The sequence below is a fragment of the Triturus cristatus genome, chromosome 1_2 (assembly GCF_964204655.1).
Source record: "Triturus cristatus chromosome 1_2, aTriCri1.1, whole genome shotgun sequence".
Lineage (NCBI taxonomy): Eukaryota > Metazoa > Chordata > Amphibia > Caudata > Salamandridae > Triturus > Triturus cristatus.
The window spans coordinates 117,036,929-117,059,649 of NC_140580.1; the positions used below are offsets into that span (position 1 = coordinate 117,036,929).

Genomic DNA, 22,721 nt, shown 5'->3' on the forward strand with positions numbered 1-22,721 from the left:
CCAGCACAGTGTATGCTCCACAGGCAAGCCGATGGTCGGTGGAATCCCATCAATGGGTGGACGCCGATGGCATGCTCAACTACATAACAGTATCCACCAGGACCTTTGTAGAATAAGTGAAATTAACTGGGACATATTGATACTAACATCACCGGGCAACATTAATAAGTGATAAATAATCAAAAACAGGGGATGTCTTTGATCTTGGATAGGAGGTTTAGATGGTAGGGGCTGCTTGCTTTGTCATGCTGATTTTGTGGCCACATGCAGAATGCAGCACACACAGGAGGAGGAAGTAACAAAAATACATTTAGATATTTCTCTTTGTTACACCTCTTTTTGGTAGGCATACCATTTTGGTGCAAACCCTTTAGAAAATATGGATTCGCATCAAAGGGTGGATGGATGAGAATGGCCATACTCCACCGATGTAATGACTATCTGACGTAGTGTAACGCAATGCAGCGTAAGGCGCTGCATTGAATACTTTTTTCACACGCAAGATGACGAAAATTGGTCCTTGGTGCCTCTGGAAATCTTGATTGCCATTTTGCATAGTGGCCGCGCAAAAAAGTGGTGGAACAACACCCCAAAATGTAAGTAGATTTGGGCCTGAGCGTTTTATAATGAGAGTATGAATTCAGTTATGCTTGCATCAGTATATGACATTAGGAATATATTCTTCAGTTGATAATTAAGATCATACTTTAACCATCAATGAGTTAATCAGAACATCATATACGTTTTAGTACCCTACCACATATATTGCTTGCACTTAACATTTTTATTTATGGAGTTGTAAATGTGTATTTTAACCCTTTATCTGCCCCATCGACCTATATGTAGACAGACAGACAGACAGACAGACAGACAGACAGACAGACAGACAGACAGACAGACAGACAGACAGACAGACAGACAGACAGACAGATAGACAGATAGATAGATAGATAGATAGATAGATAGATAGATAGATAGATAGATAGATAGATAGATAGATAGACAGATAGACAGACAGACAGACAGACAGACAGACAGACAGACAGACAGACAGACAGACAGTTTTTTCTTGTCCTTTCATGTGAGGGACAAACTTGTTCTTGGCCTTGGGGTGGGGGAAAAGGTTTGCCAGTGCCCGAGCTTTATTAATACAATTGTGACAACACACACATCACTCCTTCCAATCCCCACTTCCTCATCCAGTTTCAAAAAGCTCCTTCCTCAGGCAATGCTTTCTATCCAAGGGAAGCATCGGGAGGGGAAGCTGTGTTTTTGTACTTCTGCAAAAAGCCAGATGCTGCTCTAATTTGATTTAACCTAAGACAAAGTTCTAACCGTGTATGACTCCTTTCTGGGGCTCAGGCACACAGTTTTGTGCCCCAGCAAGGAACCAAATGCTGTTTAGATTTTGTTTATCCTTAGAAAAAATGCACACAATTTCGGACTCCTTTCTGGGGAACAGATACACACATCTGTGCTGCCCCAAGAAGCCTTTTAGATTTGTTCTTCTCCTCAGAAAAAGTACAAATAGCACCTGCCTTTTTGTTGGGGTGCAGATGCACACAAGTCTGCACACACACATTGGTAGGGCACGGACACCCACATGTCTGTGTCCAGTGAGGAGCCCAGATACTGCTCAGATTTGTTCTCAGCCTGAGCAAAATTCCAAATAGCACCTCGCTCCTTGCAGGCGCACATGAACATACATCTGAGCCTGGGGCAATCCTGCATGTTGGGAAGCCTACCAACCCAAGACATTCCTGAAATGTAGACTCCTTGTGAGAATCCCACCACTTTTTCTAACCCAGAATCTTTGCCTAGGTCAACTATTGTTTAAAAAGAATCCCTCCATTTCTGCGATGGAAAATTTGCAATGCGTGGGGAACAGCAAAACTCCTGCCACATATATTGCTCCCACACCTCTACAAATAAACACAGTACAGTACTTTACATTTTTGGGTGGGCCCATGATAACTGACAGGAAAAGCCAGAATATGTGACCGCATGAAGCCAATATATGATCAATGTGATCTTCTCATAATCTTAATTTTGGGCTAGTGCCCTCCCATGCAATAAAACCCTCTTCCCTGTTGTCTAGTGTGTGGATCACTGCTCACATACTTGGCAATGCCATCCGTGTTTGATAGATTCACATTCAGCAGACCTCAGGGTACATTGATTTGGGTCAAGTCTTGCGAGGGATATGGTCCTGTGTAAGTAATACGGAAGAAAACCTCCATGTGTTTGGGAAAAAATTAATGTTCACAGCATTATCCCGGCTTGTCAGCCATCACAAGTGCAGTCTGACACCCAGCAATCGAATCCTTATGATGTGTGGTGTTGTATCGTTAAGTGGGATTTGTAGAATGTTAAATGTAAGTGTTCTAGTATGCTCAGGTTCTATGACGCGGCAGGGTTCTCTTGAATGACAGTTATCAACTGGCTGCAGAGGGGGCATCAACTGCAGTCATCTCACTTAATAATTCTTTATGATAAAATCTCCTGCTGGCCTTCTACAAGTTCACTACAAAATGTGGATATTACAAATATATGGCTGAGGCACGCTTCCATCCAGTCATAGACTGATATCTGGGACTAAAAACAGATACCCTAAACCGACATTTTGCCTGCTGCTTTCTACATTTCCAAAATGCACCGCATCCAAATAATTGCCTGTGGGTACCATGAACCCATAGAAAACCTATACATGTCTGCGACCCCTCATCTCTGGAGACCTAGAGGAACAAAGAGTGCCAGGTTTTGGCAGGGATGTGTTCTTACGTGAGAGAGACTGGAAGGAATGACCATGTTTTGGACAAAATTCTAAACATCTGGACGTTTGTTCAGCATAATCTCCCAACCAGTCAATTAGGGGGAGGGAGGTCAGGCACCCAGCAACAGAAACCCTAAGATGTGCACGTTTTATTTCCAATTTGTCCAGGGATGATATCTGAAGAGAGATAGTGTAAACTGGCATTTTGATTGCAGTAGCTTTACAAATTTCCAAAATGCACTGATCCCAGTTTGTCACCGATGGGCCCCCTAAATCCATAGAAAAAATATCCATATCTGGCACCCCATGTTCAGGAAGCACAGAGGACCAATGCCAGAGGTCAAGAATTGACAAAAAATCTGAAAAACGTCAAATTCAGAGTGTTCTATGAACCAGCAGTTACGGCAAGGGATGTCTGGTTTGCACCAACAGATTCCATTAGTCATATAACATTTGAAAATATAGTTTTTAAACTTGCCAACATAGTTCTGAGTTTGAGATCAGTCAACACATTTAAACTGTACTATAATCACTGATTCTTCCACGATTATGTGATCAGCACCAATATTATATAATTGGTTGTGAGGATTACATTTCCTAAGAAAACCCACACATATTTGGTATTGCCGGAATCCAGATACTTGGGGCAACAATTCATTGGTTAATGTTTGGGTTTTTATGATTCTCCCATTCTTCAGGCTAGAATGAGACATTGGGTCAGTGCATACCATTAAATAACCCTGAATACAACAAAAAACATAAAGTGTGTATGGGCACACAAAGACAGCAAAGAGGTACATGTTCTTGAACAACCTAATGCTATGATTGTTCAACAACAAAAAAAAAGGTCCAGCACAGTGGTGAGCAAGCATCCCAGCAGTGAAAGGGTTGAAAACAAAAACATTTAGAAAAAAAGACATGTATGTATGTGGTCTCACCTTTGACCGTGCCCAGCAGGGAAAGGGACACCACCCAGATTCCCAGCATCTGGAAAGACACAAGAGATGACAGACTCATTTAATTATGATAGATGGGATTCTGCCATCCCTGTATAAAGACCCTTCTCTTATTTTTTTTATAATAGCGGCATTTGGTGCACCTCGGCACCTATTATAAAGAAATTATGTGTTACAGTTGAGTTCTAACATCACAATGCCCAGAGACAGCAGCTGAGTGCAAAGGCAGTTCAGGTCATGGAGGTTGCTTCTCTTTTTTAATCTATGCTTTTTCTAGCTTATAGTAACAGGCAGAAAGATGATATTTATGGCAACATGTTTATTTTTTACACTCCTTAAATAATTATAGAAAGTTCGAATATTTCAGCAAGTTTCTACAAATTCCAAACTAGCATGATTTAAAAAACAATAAACCTGACATGTATAAAACTGATTCTAATTTATTTTTGCAACAAATATCTAAGATTTTTTGATGTGTTTACTTTTGCAAGAGATTCTATTTTGATTCTTCATACTTGCAAACATGCTTTCTCTAGCATATGAAGAGCTACGCACCAAGGATTTAAGTGGCGTGTGGGAAAGGTGATGGAGTGACCAGGCATCATATGGGATAAAGTATCCCCTGATGTTCATGATAAGGATATGGAAGAGGCAAAACTACTTTATGACTTCCCAGAGAATACCAGGAAATGCTTACTGAAATTAATACCTTTATATGTCACAATCTTATATGTTTCTTTTTAATTTAACCTAATATCTCTCTTTAAACTATCAGGCAAAAAATATAGCCTATAGGTATTAATAAAAGCTGTGAATAATCTATATTTATTAGGCTAAAAGATATTTCTGAACTTTCTAAAGTGTTTTGAAACACCCTTTAGTCCTGGTCATCCTGCTGTGTGATACCTTTGGGTGGAAGGGATTGTAATGAGGAATTTTGATAGGATTCATTGCCAGGGACTGTCTCGAGTGTGTGGAAATGAGCTAAAGACAGTACCTTTCAAATGCGCTACAGGAGTTCTCAAATAGTTTACACGCTATTTTATTGACGCCACATTATATTGACACCCATCATTGCTCCTAAATCTAACAGTTTTGTCCTACTGACAGGGCTCAACTAGAGCCGAGGATGTCTGATATTGTTGAACGCCTTGAGAGAAGTCTTTCTGTTGCTGACAAAGGTTAAAACAATGCTGCCTTTACAAATAACGTTGTTGTCAATCTTAAAGCTGGAAAGGGCGGGTTCTCACAGAGACTTCAAAGTCCACCACTTCCTCCTTTATTCTTAATTCTTGGAGGTATGGATCAATAAACAACATTGACGTTTATAACCTAATTGATCTATGAAATATCACTTGTACGTAGTTGATTGTATGCTTTACTAAACTTTGGGAGGCAGATTTATAAGCCCCTTGTGACACTTTTGCGCTGCCGTTGCGTCACTTTTGTGACACAGTGGCAGCGTAAACCATGCAGCCAATTTACAATGTGACGCATCTAGGGAGATGCGTCACGTTGTAAAGCCCTGCTTCACATTATACCTGCGTCAGGTATAATGTATGCAGGGTGGGCGTTCCCACGCAGGAAAGCCTCCTAAATGAGACGCAGTGAAATCTACAAGATTTCACTGCGCCACTTCTAGAACGCCACTGCGTCAAAACATTACACCTGCTTCAAGCAGGTGTAAGGAGTGACGCTGTACAATAAGGATCGGCCTCAAAATGCATTGCTCGAGTTGCGTCGTGGTTTTGGGCCAAAAGATGAGTTAGAACTTCTGACGTATCTGTCAATCGTTGCACCATGGTGCTCCGTATTGTAAAATTGGCGCATACATGGTGTTGCAAGGGTATCGCAGGCCGGCGCAGGGAAACTGACGCATCTCTGCAGAGGCATCAGTTTCTTGTATATCTGCCTTCCTCCCCCACTCCCCGATGTATACTACTTCGATTCACCAATCCCCCTCCCCAACCCCAGTTTTAAGGTTTAATGGTTATGATTTTAAAGGATTTGGGGAACGAATTCCTGAACAAGGATTACCTTCAATATGCACCTTACCCTAACGTATCCCGGTGTCGACAATCTAGGTGGGAACGGGCAAAAATCCGGGGCGCTGCTCGCAATGAGGCCCAGAGATGAGGGGCTGAAGGGTAACCTCACCTTCCGACCTTTCTTCTGCTGCTGTCGGCTTCACCCACTGTCTGAAGCGCCCAAGAAACAGGCCGAGCACCTGCTCTCAAATACTGCACCCGGAGCCATGGGAGGGCAGCAGCTGAGATAAACACGTGGACCCGGCTCATATCTTCCGTCCAAGGGTCATCTGCAGTCACCAAGTTATTAGTGGGCTGCGTTCCCAGATATGTCTGGAGGTATTAATGGGCCGAGTTCCCGGGCCCGCCCTCTGGTGGAGATAGGCTTTGTGCTTGCACTGGGGAGTGCGTCTCTGGGGGTGACCTGCGTCGGGTCGTCAGCTCTTCCTCGGTGGCTCTGAGGTGGCACAGTGGGGTTGAGCGCTTGACCCAGAGATACGTTTAAGATATTTTCTTCAGACGTTTGAACACCTTTTCTGTCAGCTTTAGGTTTAATTCTTTCTGCTGGGTTCGTCAGTTTTAACATCTCATATTTTATTAGATATATCTGGTCATAATCAGATATATTTGGTCATTTGATTAGAGCATACAGGGCAGGGGCCAGTGTTAGAACGCATGGTCACATGTTTAAACCGTGCACAACCGCTAAGCCTTTCATCCTTCCAAGGTCGGTAAAGGAGCGACTAAAGAGTGAACGTTTGCTTTACAAATACATGCTATGTAAATTTAACATCAGATTGAACCCTTCTGGGATGAAAAGGGTTATTCAAATTAGACAAATTGAACACAGAAAGAGATTGCGAGAGTGAGACTTTACTGTAAGGGTGATTATGAGTAATATTAGGGCTTGTTGTAATGCAAATTGCCATTAAGTAAAGAAGGCATTGCCCATTATCAGCCTTCCTCAAGGAAGACATTACCTCCTGGCACAATACCTTGACTTCAAACAACCCCCAACAAGAGGCATCAGCTACACCTGTTACAGTATTCTCAATGACTCACACCCAGTAGTTCAGATTTAGGGTAACAGCTTACACAATCCAAAATCTTCAATAAAGAATCACCCAATGGCAGTCTCTGGTACTGTATATATATATTTAAATTCATGAAAAAACACGCTTAAAGTGCAGTTATGGTTACAAAGAAAAGATTATGAATCAGAAAACTAACCATAACTTTTGCCTGTGTCATTATAACTTATGTTCTCACATAATACATCACTCATGTCCTGTTAAATGACATAATTGATGACATCACTGAATGGTTATCTTAATGTATGTTATATGCTAATAGATTGCCTAACACTAAGGTGCCGATCACGATCCTGTAAAAACCGGGTACGAGCCGTCGGACGGAGCATATTCTCCGTCCGACGCGTACCCGGTCGTAACAATATACAAACATGGAAGTACGATTCGCACGGAAATACTATTTCCGTACGAATCGTACAAAACCCCGACCGACGAAAATAAACATACAAATGTGATACGGGAAAGCGCCGACGTGACGTCGGGACGCACGCAGCCTGCCATACACGAACCAGAAAGTACGATTCGCACCGACGTCATCCCGCACGGACAATATTTTCCGACAGCCAAAAACTGCCGGGAAATCAGGACGACGCGAACAAGGAGTACCTGCACGCGACGGACAGACATGGACCCGAACCTACGTGTCATCCCGGCCCTCATAGCAGTCGACCTCCTCTACAGGTTACGACGCAGACGCCGCAGAAGGTCAGAACAACAAAGGGAGGGGGTAAGGGGGGGGGGCAGGAGCAGGGGCAGGCCACAAAACCCCCACCAAAGTCACACAGCACACATGCCCTGGACATACCTGACCCCCAGGCCCTGGTCACTACGAGGGGGTGGGGGCGTGTCCAGCAAAGCCAGCGTCCGCCACAACGGAAGTGCTTGACGACGCGAACCGGCAACACAACAATCCAGGTACGTCCCGTACCCACGCCTTAAGAGCGTGGGTACGAGTCGTACCACGCCCACACCTACGTCACCCCAACAATGGCGGGACGGCTGTACCCACGTGGCAAAGGCCTGGGTACGGCCCGCACAAGCATTCAATAGCGTGGGTATGGATATGTACGGACAGTACCCCCACCCCCGTATGCATGGAGCGTACCCCCCACCCCAACAGTGTAAGTACGACCCGTACCCTCACCCGTGTACGTATGGAGCGTACCTCCCACCCCAACAGTGTAAGTACGACCCATACCCTCACCCGCGTACGTATGGAGCGTACCCCCCACCCCAACAGTGTAAGTACGACCTGTACCCTCACCCGCGTACGTATGGAGCGTACCCCCCACCCTAACAGTGTAAGTACGACCCGTACCCTCACCCGCGTACGTATGGAGCGTACCCCCCACCCCAACAGTGTAAGTATGACCCGTACCCCCACCCGCGCATGTATGGAGCGTACCGCCCACCCCAACAGTGTAAGTACGACCCGTACCCCCACCCGCGTACGTATGGAGCGTACCCTCCACCCCAACAGTGTAAGTACGACCTGTACCCTCACCCGCGTATGTATGGAGCGTACCCCCCACCCTAACAGTGTAAGTACAACCCGTACCCTCACCCGCGTACGTATGGAGCGTACCCCCCACCCCAACAGTGTAAGTATGACCCGTACCCCCACCCGCGCATGTATGGAGCGTACCGCCCACCCCAACAGTGTAAGTACGACCCGTACCCCCACCCGCGTACGTATGGAGCGTACCCCCCACCCCAACAGTGTAAGTACGACCCGTACCCCCACCCGCGTACGTATGGAGCGTACCCCCCACCCCAACAGTGTAAGTACGACCCGTACCCCCACCCGCGTACGTATGGAGCGTACCCCCCACCCCAACAGTGTAAGTATGACCCGTACCCTCACCCGCGTACGTATGGAGCGTACCCCCACCCCAACAGTGTAAGTACGACCCGTACCCCCACCCGCGCACGTATGGAGCGTACCCCCCACCCCAACAGTGTAAGTACGACCCGTACCCCCACCCGCGTACGTATGGAGCGTACCCCCCACCCCAACAGTGTAAGTACGACCCGTACCCCCACCCACGTACGTATGGAGCGTACCCCCACCCCAACAGTGTAAGTACGACCCGTACCCTCACCTGCGTACGTATGGAGCGTACCCCCCACCCCAACAGTGTAAGTACGACCCGTACCCCCACCCGCATACGTATGGAGCGTACCCCCCACCCCAACAGTGTAAGTATGACCAGTACCCCCACCCGCGTACGTATGGAGCGTACCCCCCACCCCAACAGTGTAAGTACGACCCGTACCCTCACCCGCGTATGTATGGAGCGTACCCCCCACCCCAACAGTGTAAGTACGACCCGTACCCTCACCCGCGTACGTATGGAGCGTACCCCCCACCCCAACAGTGTAAGTACGACCCGTACCCTCACCCGCGTATGCATGGAGCGTACCCCCATGCCAACAGTGTACGTACGGACCGTACCCCCACCTCGTATGCATGGAGCGAACCCACACCCGTGTATGTTCTAAGCGTACAAATCCTGATATAGGAGGGTTGGGTGCAGAGTCCTCCCAGCAGTGCCCAGTCACAGGAGGGGTGGGTGCAGAGTCCTCCCAGCAGTGCACAGTCACAGGAGGGGTGTGTGCAGAGTCCTCCCAGCAGTGCCCAGACACAGGAGGGGTGGGTGCCTAACACTCCCAGCAGTGCCCAGTCATAAGAGGGGTGGGTGCAGAGTCCTCCCAGCAGTGCCCAGTCACAGGAGGGGTGGGCGCAGAGTCCTCCCAGCAGTGCCCAGACACAGGAGGGGTGGGTGCCTAACACTCCCAGCAGTGCCCAGTCATAAGAGGGGTGTGTGCAGAGTCCTCCCAGCAGTGCCCAGACACAGGAGGGGTTTGTGCAGAGTCCTCCCAGCAGTGCCCAGACACAGGAGGGGTTTGTGCAGAGTCCTCCCAGCAGTGCCCAGACACAGGAGGGGTGGGTGCCTAACACTCACAGCAGTGCCCCTGCAAAGAAAAGGGTGGAGTACCCACAGATCCAATGCCCACAAATGTCAGTCAGGTGCACAAAGATCCTGCAGTACATGTACCACATGTGTGCGAGGCTGGGAGTATACACATGCATAGCGCCAAAAAGAAAACATGTACACATGAAGTCATGACAACAGTCTACATACACAAGTACAGTGACCACCAAGGACGCCACAAATGATGCAGGTGGAGACATCGCTCAGCATGCATGGCCCAAGTCTAACGAGTCCGTCACACACCCAGCCAATGTAGACACAGCTCAGCACCACATATTGGAAAGACCCTGCAGGGAAGATGTCAGGTTATACAGAGGAAGGAACACACCTTGGGACGATGTCACCATGCAGTAACTGCTTACATGAACAAAGTTATGTAGCCAGCAGCTTGTGATGGCACACAGATACCAGGATCCACCCTATGACCAGCACAAGACTACAATTCCCACACACCCAACACATTATCACCACCCAAAATAATGGGGCAGGTCGACCAACAGCAGTACCAGACAGACAGTAGTGTACTAAGGAAAAATAAATTGCTTTATTTAGCATCCAAAAATCAGTTTGTCCCTTGAAAGTTCAAAATGTACAATGCCCATAGGGCAATCCAAAGTTCAAATCCAGGTGGGGGACACAGTGGGACGCGTGTCCCCTAGCTTGCCTGCACAGTCAGACTCCTTCGTCTTCCAGAGCGGGGAGGGCATCATGTGGGGGGGAAGGACCAGGCACCGCAGGGACATGAGGGCGAAGGGTAGGCGTCGTGGGTGCAGGGATGGAGGACTCCACCACAGGGGGTGGGGCAGGGCCAAAGGCGGAGGCCAGGATGTCGCTGCACACCTTAGCAAGGTCCTCCAGCGACTCCCCTGCACCCGAAGGAACCACAGGCCCCAAGGACGGGGGGGGGGCAGAGGGATGGGTCGCAGCGCCACTGGGGGAGGGTGTGGACAGGTGGGGGGACTCAACCACCCTGACCGGGGACTCCCTTGACCGCTTGCGGGGTGGTGTCACAGTGGGACTCAGGGACAGAGCGGCCATGAAGGAGTCTTTGCCGGATATGTGGCCAGGAGAGCTGAGAGGAGGGGATTTGGAGGGAGTGGATTTGGTGGAATGCGGACTCCCACTCTGGCTGCGTAGCTTACGTTTGCCCCCCGATCCAGTGGGTGTGCCTACTTCACCCTGTGTGTGCGTGCCAGGAGGTGTGCGTATGACCTTCCCTGCTGGTGTGGTGCCTGTGGCTGTTGTGGTGGGTGCATGCTGACGTCTGGGTGTACGTGGGACAGGCATGGGAGTGGGAAGTGTGGATGGGTCAGGGGTAGGGGGTTGGACGTAGCGCTGCAGGAGACCCACTGCTGCAGTCAGTGTTGAGTCAATGGACCTCAGCAAGTTGCGTTGGTCAGCCTGCGATGAGAAAATGCCCTCCAAGTATGCCTCCATGTTGTTCAGCACTTGGCTGTGGCCATGGAGGACATTAAGCATCGCAGCCTGACCAACCTGCAACTGCCGCTGGATGTCCACAGACTCTGCATTGGCGGCAGCAGTGGAGACAGGGGCAGGGGGTGCGGTGCCTGGCAGGAAGGAGACATGTGGTGACCGGGCACGCTGGGAAGGGACACGAGCAAGTGGGAGGCGGCTGATGGCAATGGAGGGGGCGGGGAGAGATGTTGTGCCGCTGTCAGCTGCTGGTGCAGCCTCCGCCCACTCGGAGAGATCATCCTCGGACCAGTCAGCTTCATATTCTGTCGTGCCAGTGGACAGGTCCTCGGCCTCACTCTCCTCCGCCTCAGTTCCACTCAATGTGCCAGCCACGATGTCAACGCTGGCACTGGTGCTCGGTCCCTCCGCTCCGTCTGTGCTCATGTCTCCCTCCGTGTCCCCCGACGATGCTGTGGGCAAGGTGAAGAGACAGCAATTAATCATACACCTGTATACATATGTCACATGAGTCCAATCTACATAGGTTACAGTGCATAGCTTGAAAAGAAAGATCAGTAACATCTACAAAACAAGGTACAGATGTAGGGCATGCAACACACAGTTGGTTGACCCACCATGCCACTGAAAAACCATGGAGAGCATGACACAATAGCAAATGACATGAAATGGAGTTTGACAGAGGAGCCAGGCCCTGGGGACAATCCAGCACTGCATCTGCACCACACAGCGTTGCCGAAAATAGGGATGAGCAGGGACCATATCCATGAACTTGAGGCACATGCTGCATAGGTAATACTGAAAACATGCCCATCATGACTGGCTCACTGCACCTTGAGTGTATGTCCAGACAAACATCACACACTGGCCAGACCTAGCAAGGAGACATCAGGTTTTGACATGTAGGCTTTGCCCGCACCAACCACCCCCTACATGAGACAATTTGTTGAGACACAGGAAGCACTTACATCTCTTAGTCTGGGTGAAATACACATGGGCTGCATAAATGCAAGATTGGACACCAAATACCCAAGGTGCGCCTGTCCAAATAATCATGTACAAATGGTCATCATCAGATGATTGTAACAAGACACACTGGCACTGGCCACCGTGAGTATGAACAAGGAAAATCAGGTCAGGCTGTACAGTGGACACTTGTACTACATATTACGTCAATATACATGGTGCCAGGGAGGGGACAATGGCACAGAGCACAACCTATGCTGTAGACACTGAGAGTGTCCACATTTTGTGATGACACACATGACACCTAGGAAAATATGCCCCAGGGGACAGTAGTGGCCACACAACTCCATGGTCCTGAATGGGAATGACTGCAACACACGCCACCATCCCTGCACTATGCGTATCGCACAGTCATGCACATCATGTCACAGGCCACAACATAGGACATGCGTGCTGTAAGGCATGACACTTGAGAGACTAACTCCCATGTCTGGACTCAGCATCAGTGCCAACTGACATGGAACCCACAAGTACTGAACTGGACAGGGCACAGGCAAGGTCCCAAAACCTGTTACACACCACCCCCACACATGATGCTACAGGCATAGTTCACGTGGAGAAAGTGCCAGCCTACATAACCTTGTGAAGGAGTGACTACACACAGACCAGGGAACACATTGCAAGGAGGGGAAGGGAGGCAGGAGAGCACAGCTATACTGTGGGTAACAGGATCTGCACAGCACCTTTAAACCCTGGCAGTGTATCCATGCAACTGTGCACTTACAAATGCTGGTGACACACAACAAACATGTACCTACCCCCTTCCTGCTGCTGCTTCTCCTGTAAGCGCCTGTCCAAGTCTGGAAATACCACCACGAGCACACGCTTGTGGATGTGGGTCAGACGGCAGCGCCCGCGGTTCTTATGGGTCTCAGGTGAGTCCCCCAGCAGGACCCGTGCGATCCTCCGCGTCCAGCACCGGATATCCTGCCAGCGTTTCCTCACCTGGGCCAGGCGCCACTTGCGACCCTCCGTCCTCCTCACGGCACTGACGGTGTTCATCCAGATCTGCTTCTTGGCAGAGGCGCCTACCTGTGAGGATGAACAAGTGACACTACATCAACACACCTGGCACATGTCACAGAGACACATATTAGAACAAATTTGCTGTTTACAACAAGGCATAGTATGCATCCAACGCATTGCACCTTTGTCATAGGGACATGATCCTCTGGGGAAGGGCAAAAGCAGTACGTGCCATTGAAAGTACACAGGTGGAATGAGGGCAACGACACAATCAATGATCCAGGCTCACACTGTGCATCACAAGCTACACCAGGATAATGTGCAGCACCTCTAAGCAGTCACATGCCACAGGCCACTGACGCTACCTCAGCAGAGTACACAGACACACACAGGCACAGGACATTCACCTGCCATTGCCAAATGCAGCGACAAACCTCACTCTGCACATGTGCCACTAGACGGGGGGCTCACAGGTGTGGGGCTGGCTCTGCACGTCAGACACACAGCACTGCTCCCTGCTCACATCACATGGGCAGGGTATATCCATCCCTCATGCAGCCCGGGTGCCACACTCCACATATGCACCCACCCACATGACAGGGGACTTACACACACACCGATGTCCAGGGTACAAACACATCATGTGGACACTCTCAGCACAGGTACACAGAACTAACACACATCTGTGGGTACAGTCACCTGTCACACTGGGCTGACCACATAATCACATGAGGACTGTAGAGGCTACATTCCCAGGAGGACAAGACAGGCAGAATGTGGCATGCACCATGCAGTGATTGTCACAGTAAACACAATGCAAGTGAGGACGGCAGACATGCACCACAGCATGCTCTGGCTGGGAGACATCAGGCATTCCCCCCCCTGGGACCCCCCCTACAGTACATAGCATGTGTGTCACACCTGGACACAATGCCAGAAGTCACAGTCACAAACAAGGGACACAGTCTGTGCTAGTAGACTCTGCACTCACCTGATACCCTGGTCGCCCATACAGCAGGGGGTACTGTGGGAGGATCACATCCAGCAATGCCAGGTTCTCCTCCAGGGTGAAAGGCTGTGACCTCTCCACAGACCTTGACATGGGGCCAGGGAATCAGTAGCAGCAGCTGGGTCGTAGAATCCAAAGATGTGCAGGCAAGTGCTCCCTCATGGGACCTGGCTGCCTTATATCTGCCTTGCTGGCCTGTTTCATGCACAGGAGTACAGAGTGATTGGTCACTCACATTTGCATCCTATGTTTCCTCCAATCCCTTCAAACCTAGCACAGTCAGTGTGTTTTGATTGTGTTTTTTCCTTGAGCATGATGTCAACTCCAGAACCACATTGCAACAAAGTAGATTTCTTTAAACTGACTTCTGCTGTGCACCTGCTTAAAAAAAAAATGCAAACTTTAAACTTGGTCTCCATGACAACCAGCATGCATGTAGGCCTTTATACTTGTCCCTCATGTGTCCCCTATGTAATTCGGAGTTTCACACACATGTACGGTGCGTACCGGGGCCCTAGGGCACCCCAAAAGCATAGCAACGGCCCGTACAGGCGTGTGTATGGTCCCTATCACTATGGGTGTGCTCGCGTATGCGTACCCATAGTGATAGTGAGCGTACAGGCGTGTGTACGGTCCGTATCACTATGGGTGTGCTCGCGTATGCGTACCCATAGTGATAGTGAGCGTACAGGCGTGTGTACGGTCCGTATCACTATGGGTGTGCTCGCGTATGCGTACCCATAGTGATAGTGAGCGTACAGGTCCGTATCACTATGGGTGTGCTCGCGTATGCGTACCCATAGTGATAGTGAGCGTACAGGCGTGTGTACGGTCCGTATCACTATGAGTGATACGGACCGTACACACGCCTGTACGCTCACTATCACTATGGGTACGCATACGCGAGCACACCCATAGTGATACGGACCGTACACACGCCTGTACGCTCACTATCACTATGGGTACGCATACGCGAGCACACCCATAGTGATACGGACCGTACACACGCCTGTACGCTCACTATCACTATGGGTACGCATACGCGAGCACACCCATAGTGATAGGGACCATACACACGCCTGTACGCTCACTATCACTATGGGTACGCATACGCGAGCACACCCATAGTGATAGGGAACGTACACAGGCCCTCTGAGAGAATGTACGGTGCCTTTCACACATCACAGTGGTGACAGGCAGCACACAGGAAGGAATAGAGCTGACGTACCTGTCCATGGATGGACATCAAGGCATTGTCTGGGCATTACTACATGTGTGGGGCACAGGTGTGAAAGTCTGTGATGTGGCACATTACTCCCGAGTCGAGGAGGCAACAGATGTATGATGAGATGTGTACAGATGTTATGTGTGACGGTGCAATGTGTGCCAGCCATGCCCTTAACTCCCTTGACATGTATGCATGTCGTACTGCACACTTGAGATGAGCGTCACTGGCATGGCACAGTCAACAACACACGCAAGTGTCCCCTGATGCCCGCTACAGGGGTTACCACACCAGACATGTCACTACCCACGGTGCACGATGTGTCTATGTCATGTATGTGTGGTGTGTTCCCATTAGCTTGATGTTGGTGCTCCCTCAAAAGCATCAGCTGTTGCAGCAACCAACATGTGTCTGTGTGTAGATGGACATGGCACACTGTTACGCACACCAGGCCACATGTGGTATCAGATGTGAGGTGCGTATGTATGCATGGGACACGGAGTAGCGTAACAAGGACATGTCTGCATCCTCTCAATGTATGTGTGGTGAGTCATTACATGTACACCTTATTGGCAAGGTGTGTGGGCTGTCCTAGTGTAATGTCATGTGACCTGTGGCTCTAGTATTCCGCTACCTGTATCTGAAATCGACATCCTTCTTCTGCTGATGTGTTGATGTATGTCACTCCTGTGTTGCGTCTGGCTGTTCACTTACACTGGGACACAGCTAATCCCATGCCAAGGGATGTGGAGGTTCACAATCTCCGTGTGTAGCTGGGTCTTGGTAGGAGTGTCACCTGGCAGCCATACGTGTCCAGGGCATGTGGCACATACCTGACTCCGTATGTAGCATATGTGTATTGACAGATTAACATGTGCTCAGTACAAATAAATTGTTGTTGTAGTGCGCTCACTCTTCCCTGTCACTTCCAAATTACTGCAGAGCGCTGCCTCTTCCCCGACCAATTCCGGACTTGGCTGACATGCGGGAGAATGACTGTATCCGGTGCTACCGCTTCCCCCAACCGTTGATTGAGGAGTTGACGGCAAGGCTGGCACCCACACCTGCAACCGCTGCACAGGTATCCTACGGCACTGACACCCAAGCTGAAGGTGATGGCAGCCCTACATTTTCTTGCCACGGGTACCTTTCAATATACCATAGCTCATGTTGGTGGCATGTCCCAGAGCATGTTCAGCCGTGTGCTGCATGATTTCTTAGAGGCCATGTTGCTTCACCTGGATGAGTTCATCCATTTCCCAACTCCTGAACTGTTGACTGGGGTCAAGCGTGGACTCTATGCCCTGGGAGGGATACCCCATGTCATTGGGTCCATAGATGGGACACATGTGGCTTTGGTACCACCACAGGCACAGGAGGTAGCGTACAGGAATCGCAAACACTACCACTCCATCAATGCCCTTGTGGTGTGTCTGTCCAACATGGTGATTTCACATGTTTGTGCTCGTTTTCCAGGATCAGCACACGATGCCTACATCATGAGGCGTAGCAGGGTGCCTGAAATGATGACGCAGCTGCGCAACGAACGAGCATGTGTTGTTGGTGGGTACACTCTGTCTGTCCTGTATTTTGCGTAGACTTACAGCACGACCGCTTCTCCTGTCCTACTCATGTCCATATGGTTTCCATGTAGGGGACGCTGGCTATCCCAACATGCCATGGCTGATCACACCTCTCCGCAACCCCATCACGCTGGCCCAGCTCCGCTACAACACCGCCCATGGCCGGACAAGGCGAGTGATTGAGAGGACATTTGGCCTCCTGAAGAGCCGATTCAGAGGCCTCCACAAGACCGGCGGCGCCCTCCCATATGCCCCGGCGAAGGTCTGCAAAATCTTCATGGTCTGCTGCATGCTGCACAACATGGCAGTTGAGAAAGCTGTGCCACTCATCCTGGATCAAGATGATCAGGACCATCCACCCGTGGAGGACGAAGGGCTTGGCAATGGGGCTAGTGATGTGGAGGATGTGGTTCCGCAAGAGGACATCCGGAGTCGGCTCATACGCAACTTCTTTGCTTAGTGGTGAGTACCAGTGTCTGTGTGTGCACGCATTGGTCCCCGTGTGGCATGTGTTGCGATGTGTGTGTCCATCTGCATGTATGCCACGTGAGTCAGAGGTGTGTGTGGATGTGTCACTGGAGTGATGGTGCGAGTGATGAGTGTATTTCCCCAGTCATAATTGTGACCTAGCATGTTGTCATCCTTACATGTGTCGAGTACATGCACATGCAAGTGGCTGTGCTTTTTGTGGCTGACTTCTTGTGTGTCTCTCATCCCCAGGTACTTGCGCATGCCGTCTGCTGGTTGCATTGTTGTGGCACTGCTATTCCTCATGGACACGTCATCGTGTGCTGACTCAGCGTTACACGCACGGACAAGTTTGGAAGTCTCCTTAGGGTAAGGGATGCATCCGGGGTGTATTGGGTGTGGCTGTTGTTTCTGATGTGTGCACACTGCCCCTGTCGATGTTTGGTTCCTCTGCAGACATGTCGCATCACCATGGGACACATTACATGTAGCTGGGTACACCTGAATAGATGGTCAGACTTGTTGACAGTCATCTGTGATGGGATAGTGGATTGTGATGATGGCATCAATGTGTGTAACACTGCCCTCGGACACATACGGTTTGCATTGGCTTGACATGGTGTGGGACTTCCACATCAGAGGATCAATGGTGTATGGCAGCCTCTCCGTGAGCAGCAGGGGGTGTTTAGCTGTTGGCCGACACGTGTGTGCCAGTTCCATGGCTATCACGCATTTGTGCAGCAGAAGGGGGGTTCCAGTGTTGGACCCACATGTTACTCCACATGACCTGTTTATGTGTACTCCGAGTTGCCTCTGCATTCCCGAATACATGAATAATAAAGGTGTCCCTATGCCTCTAAGGTGCCTATTCTCAGTCAATGCTGGTGTGTTGCCACGGTGCATACAGCATGTCTGGCATGGTTTTCCGTGATAGTGGCTATGTGTCTATGTGTCGAGTAGCAAGATGCAAGCAGTTTGTGCGGGATTAGACTGTGTATTGTGCATGATGTCCATGACTGTGTTAGTATTGTGACATGTGCCATCCCCATGCATCCAACGTTGGCCAGGCCACCATTCTCTGCATCCACCTGACTCAAGCTTGCAGGACATGGTTCTGCCACCTGTCCACACGTACCTGGGTGCCCCCCAGGACACTCCACATGATCCCTGACCTCTGCGCATGGCTGTCGCTGTACTCAATAGGTCTGTCGGCGCGGTTGTGCGGCCACCCCCTCAGCTGGTTGGGCCCATCACGGGTGTGTATGGTGCTCCATGTGTGTCTTGCCTAATACATTGTGACCCATGTGTGTCCTGTGCCAGACTCAGGCCCCAGGGTGTGGATGGTTGGAGTCATATGAGAACTCTGGCATGGTTAGACTTAACAAGACACATGTAAGGTAATAATGCAAAATGTAGGCATCATCTCTTTATCGTGTAACTTTTATTTTTGTTGGGGTACGTGGGGGGGTATGACATGAGGGGCTTTCCGGGTGTGTGGAATCCAAAGTTCACTAGGGGAGTTGGTGTCCTTGCCATTGGAAATCCTCAGAGTCCATGCCACAGTCTTTGTCAACATTGGTCAGACAGTGACCAGCAAGTCCATGTGGCAGAGAATGTCTTTTGCTGATGAGCTGCTGTTGGTCCAGTGGGCCAGGTGCCAGGCCAGGTGTCCTGGGAGATGGTGCTGTTGCGCCGACCCTCACGGTCTTTTCTGTGGACGACCTGCCCTCCTGCGGGAACCCTCAGAAGCAGGCCGTGACGATGTTTGGGATGCTCCGTCGGATGTCTCCTCCTCCTCCTGATCCCTCCCTGTGGGTGGTGATGTTCTACACCTGGCGGCACAGGGAGGGTTGCCCATGTTGTTGGCTATCCGACGGAGTGTACTGTGAATTCCCCTGAACACCGTCACGAGCTCAGCCTGTCTGTCCTCCATCCGTCCTTGGTGTCGCAGTAGACAGGCATGTTGCTCCGCATGTTGCTGGGCCTGCTGGGTCTTGATCTCCTCGAGGATGGACACAACCTGGGCCATGCCCGTGGTGTCCTGCCGGTATGTGTCCAGGATGTTTCTGACATGGGCATATACCGGTTCCGCAGCCAACTGGTCAGGCTCGCGCCTCCGCCGTCCTCCACTCCCACCACCCCTGCCCACTTGCACCTGGCCTGTCCTTGTGGGCACATCGGGTCTCCGGGACCCCTGAGGGGTGGCATTAGCGTTGTCGCCTGCCTCCTCCTGGGTGCCCGGTACACCGTGTCCCTCCTGGTGAGCCTGGCTGCATTGTGGTGGTGGGGCAGGCATCCTGGGTGTCTCCTGGGATGTGGCAGGAGTGGGGGTGGTGGTTGGCCCAGTTGTACCTGACGCAGGTGCTGCAGGTGGTTGGACACCAGAGGGGCCAGGTTGGTCGGGGTCGTCCACAGAGTGGTGAGAGTCGTCGCTGCCGGTGGGATCGGCATCCCGCAGAGCCGGGTCCTGTGAGTCTTCCCCCCCAGTGTTGGGGGGTGATCCACGACGTTGACCTGTGTGTGAGAGAGACAATGTTATTTATGTTCCATGCAACATCCATGTTTCATTCGTTTCAAAGTTGGCACATTTCCTCTGGGAATTTGGATATGTCTTGCATTCCATTCACAGTGCACTTGTGCATGGGTATGTCCCTTGGCCACAGCTTTTGAGACTTTACCTATGTGTGGCTCAGTCTTACTTGCTTTGTCAATTGTGACTGCAGTCAGCAGTGGAGTGAGCAGGTGTGGCGAGCCATGCATTGGCGCCTTCCGTGTTGCACTGTACGTGGGCACATGGAGTTGTTCCACACACTTATATAATGCAGGTAGCTGGCGTTGTGCTCGTGCACAGGTTGAGACATGGCCCTGTGTTTGGCCATGGAGAAGAGAGGGGGATTGAGGCACTGACCAACCTTGTCTACATGCACGCAGTCCACCTGCTGACGGGCAGACATTCCCACACCCCACAAGGCTGAATTGGTCTCCCTGTGTGTCCCTTTCTCACTCCCTCTCTGTCCCCCTCTCCCTCCCTCCCTGTGTCAGCCTCCTCCCTCTGTCCGTCTCCCTGTGTCTCCCTCCCTCTCTCTCCCCCTCTCCCTCCCTCTGTGTGTCACCCTCTGTCACCTCAGCCCAGCTTACTAGGCACACACTTTTAGCAGATCTTTGAATGGCCCTTGGCTTGTTGATGTGAGTTTGTTTCTGATCTCCAGGCACCCATTGGGTGTAGTGTGTGTGTCTGCGCTGCTGCTGTGGTGGTGTGTGCTGCCACTCTTTCACAGTGTTGGCTGTTCATTAGCTGCTGTCATGTGCAAAAAATGCCTTCCCCCCATGTCTTAATGCAAGGCGTCCGCCATTTGCTGGCAAGTCTTTCCTGTGTGGGGACACACTGTTTGTCTGGCTGTGACCTAGGCCATATGGGCAGAGGGCATTGTTGTCTGCTTCTGAGTTCTGAGGCCCACACTCCCGCCATCCGGCTTACCGTGTCTTGTGTTGGTGTTTTCTGTGGCCTGTGACTTGGCATTGTCTAGCTGGGTGCATGGGGCATGGTGGCGCTAGTGGCATGTGCGTGTTCATGGAGTGTGGTTGAGTCATGCGATAGCTTGGGGTGGTTGCGTGACTGATTGTGAGTTTGGTTGTGGATGACGTTCCCTCCATGTGAGGTGAGTTGTTTGTGTACTCACCCGGGTCTCGGAGTCCTTCTAATCCGTCCACTGCCACCACCGGCAGTATGGCCATCACCCTCTCCTCCCAGGGATGGTATTGTACGGGTCTGCGGGGCGGCCCTCCTCCTGTGATGTTGGCCTGGTTGTGGTCGTCGGTCATTTTGGCTCGGACCCTCCTCCGCAGATCGTACCACCTGGCTTGGCATTCATGCCTGGTCCTTCTGGGGGACGCAACAGCATTCACAGCATCGACAATCCTCTGCCACATGGCTGTTTTTTCGGAAATGCTGGTCTGTCTGACCAATGTTCCAAAGAGGTGTGGCTCGACTGAGGATTTCGTCGACAAGGACCTCCAACTCTTGGCTAGTGAACTTTGGATTCTTGTTAGTGGGCATGGTGAGGGGTGTGGGTGTGGATGGTTGTGGGGGGTGTGGGTGTGGATGGTTGTGGGTGTGTGGGTGTGGTTGTGCAGGTGTGTGTGAATGTGATGAGGGGGTGTTTGTGAAGGTGTGTGTGTGAAGGTGTGCAAGTGTAAGGTGTAGTAAAGGTTCAAGTATGGTGCTGTAGGTTGTCTGTGGGGTCTGGCAGCAGTGAGTCTGTTGCAAAGGCTCATGGTTTGTGTGGGGGCCCTTTTTATTGGTCCATTGGTGGGTGTGGCTGTGTTTGAACTTTGGGTGGGTGTGTTATAAGGAGTGGTTGTGTTTTGGGCCTCTGTTTGGGATTTTGGCAGTTGCAGGTCAGTGAATGTGTTGTATTTGTGCTTGTTGGACATGTTTTGTGGCTTTGTGCCATTTGAATAGTGTATTCTTGTGTTGTTGTGCTTTGTCCTGGTTGTGTACGTGCGTTTTTAGCGTGTGTACGGTGTGTACTTCGCCAATTTTGTTGTACAGTGCTGTCCTTGTGTCTGGCTTGGTACGACTTGTACATGCGCGATGTTGGGTGAAGGTGCTGGTGTTGGGGCCTGGGGTGCGCTCCGTACTTAGAATGTTGGGGTGGGGGTACGCTCCATACATACGCGGGTGAGGGTACGGGTCGTATATACACGGTTGGGGTGGGGGTACGGGTCGTACATACATGGTTGGGGTGGGGGTACGCTCCATACATATGCGGGTGAGGGTACAGGTCGTACATACACGGTTGGGGTGGGGGTACGCTCCATACATACGCGGGTGAGGGTACGGGTCGTACATCCACGGTTGGGGTGGGGGTACGGTCCGTACATACACGGTTGGGGTGGGGGTACGCTCCATACATACGCGGGTGAGGGTTCGGGTTGTACATACACGGTTGGGGTGGGGGTACGCTCCATACATACGCATGTGAGGGTACGGGTCGTACATCCATGGTTGGGGTGGGGGTACGGTCCGTACATACACGGTTGGGGTGGGGGTACGCTCCATACATACGCGGGTGAGGGTACGGGTCGTACATACACAGTTGGGGTAGGGGTACGGGTCGTACATACACGGTTGGGGTGGGGGTACGCTCCATACATACGCGGGTGA

At 50.7% G+C, this 22,721-nt stretch overlaps 1 protein-coding gene across 6 annotated transcripts in view; it reads right to left on the reverse strand.

The window, feature by feature from the left end:
- The window catches only part of LOC146866924 (pancreatic triacylglycerol lipase-like), a 303,555-nt gene that overhangs the window by 276,866 nt on the left and 3,968 nt on the right, over positions 1-22,721 (reverse strand). For 2 of the 6 annotated variants that reach the window (XM_085603235.1, XM_085603216.1), the window contains exon 2: positions 3,712-3,760. In XM_085603235.1, coding sequence (XP_085459361.1) covers positions 3,712-3,760 — 49 coding nt within the window. Of the gene's footprint in view, positions 1-3,711; positions 3,761-5,784; positions 6,038-22,721 lie in introns of those variants that run through there. The other 4 variants (XM_085603229.1, XM_085603209.1, XM_085603220.1 and 1 more) reach the window with 4 other exon arrangements.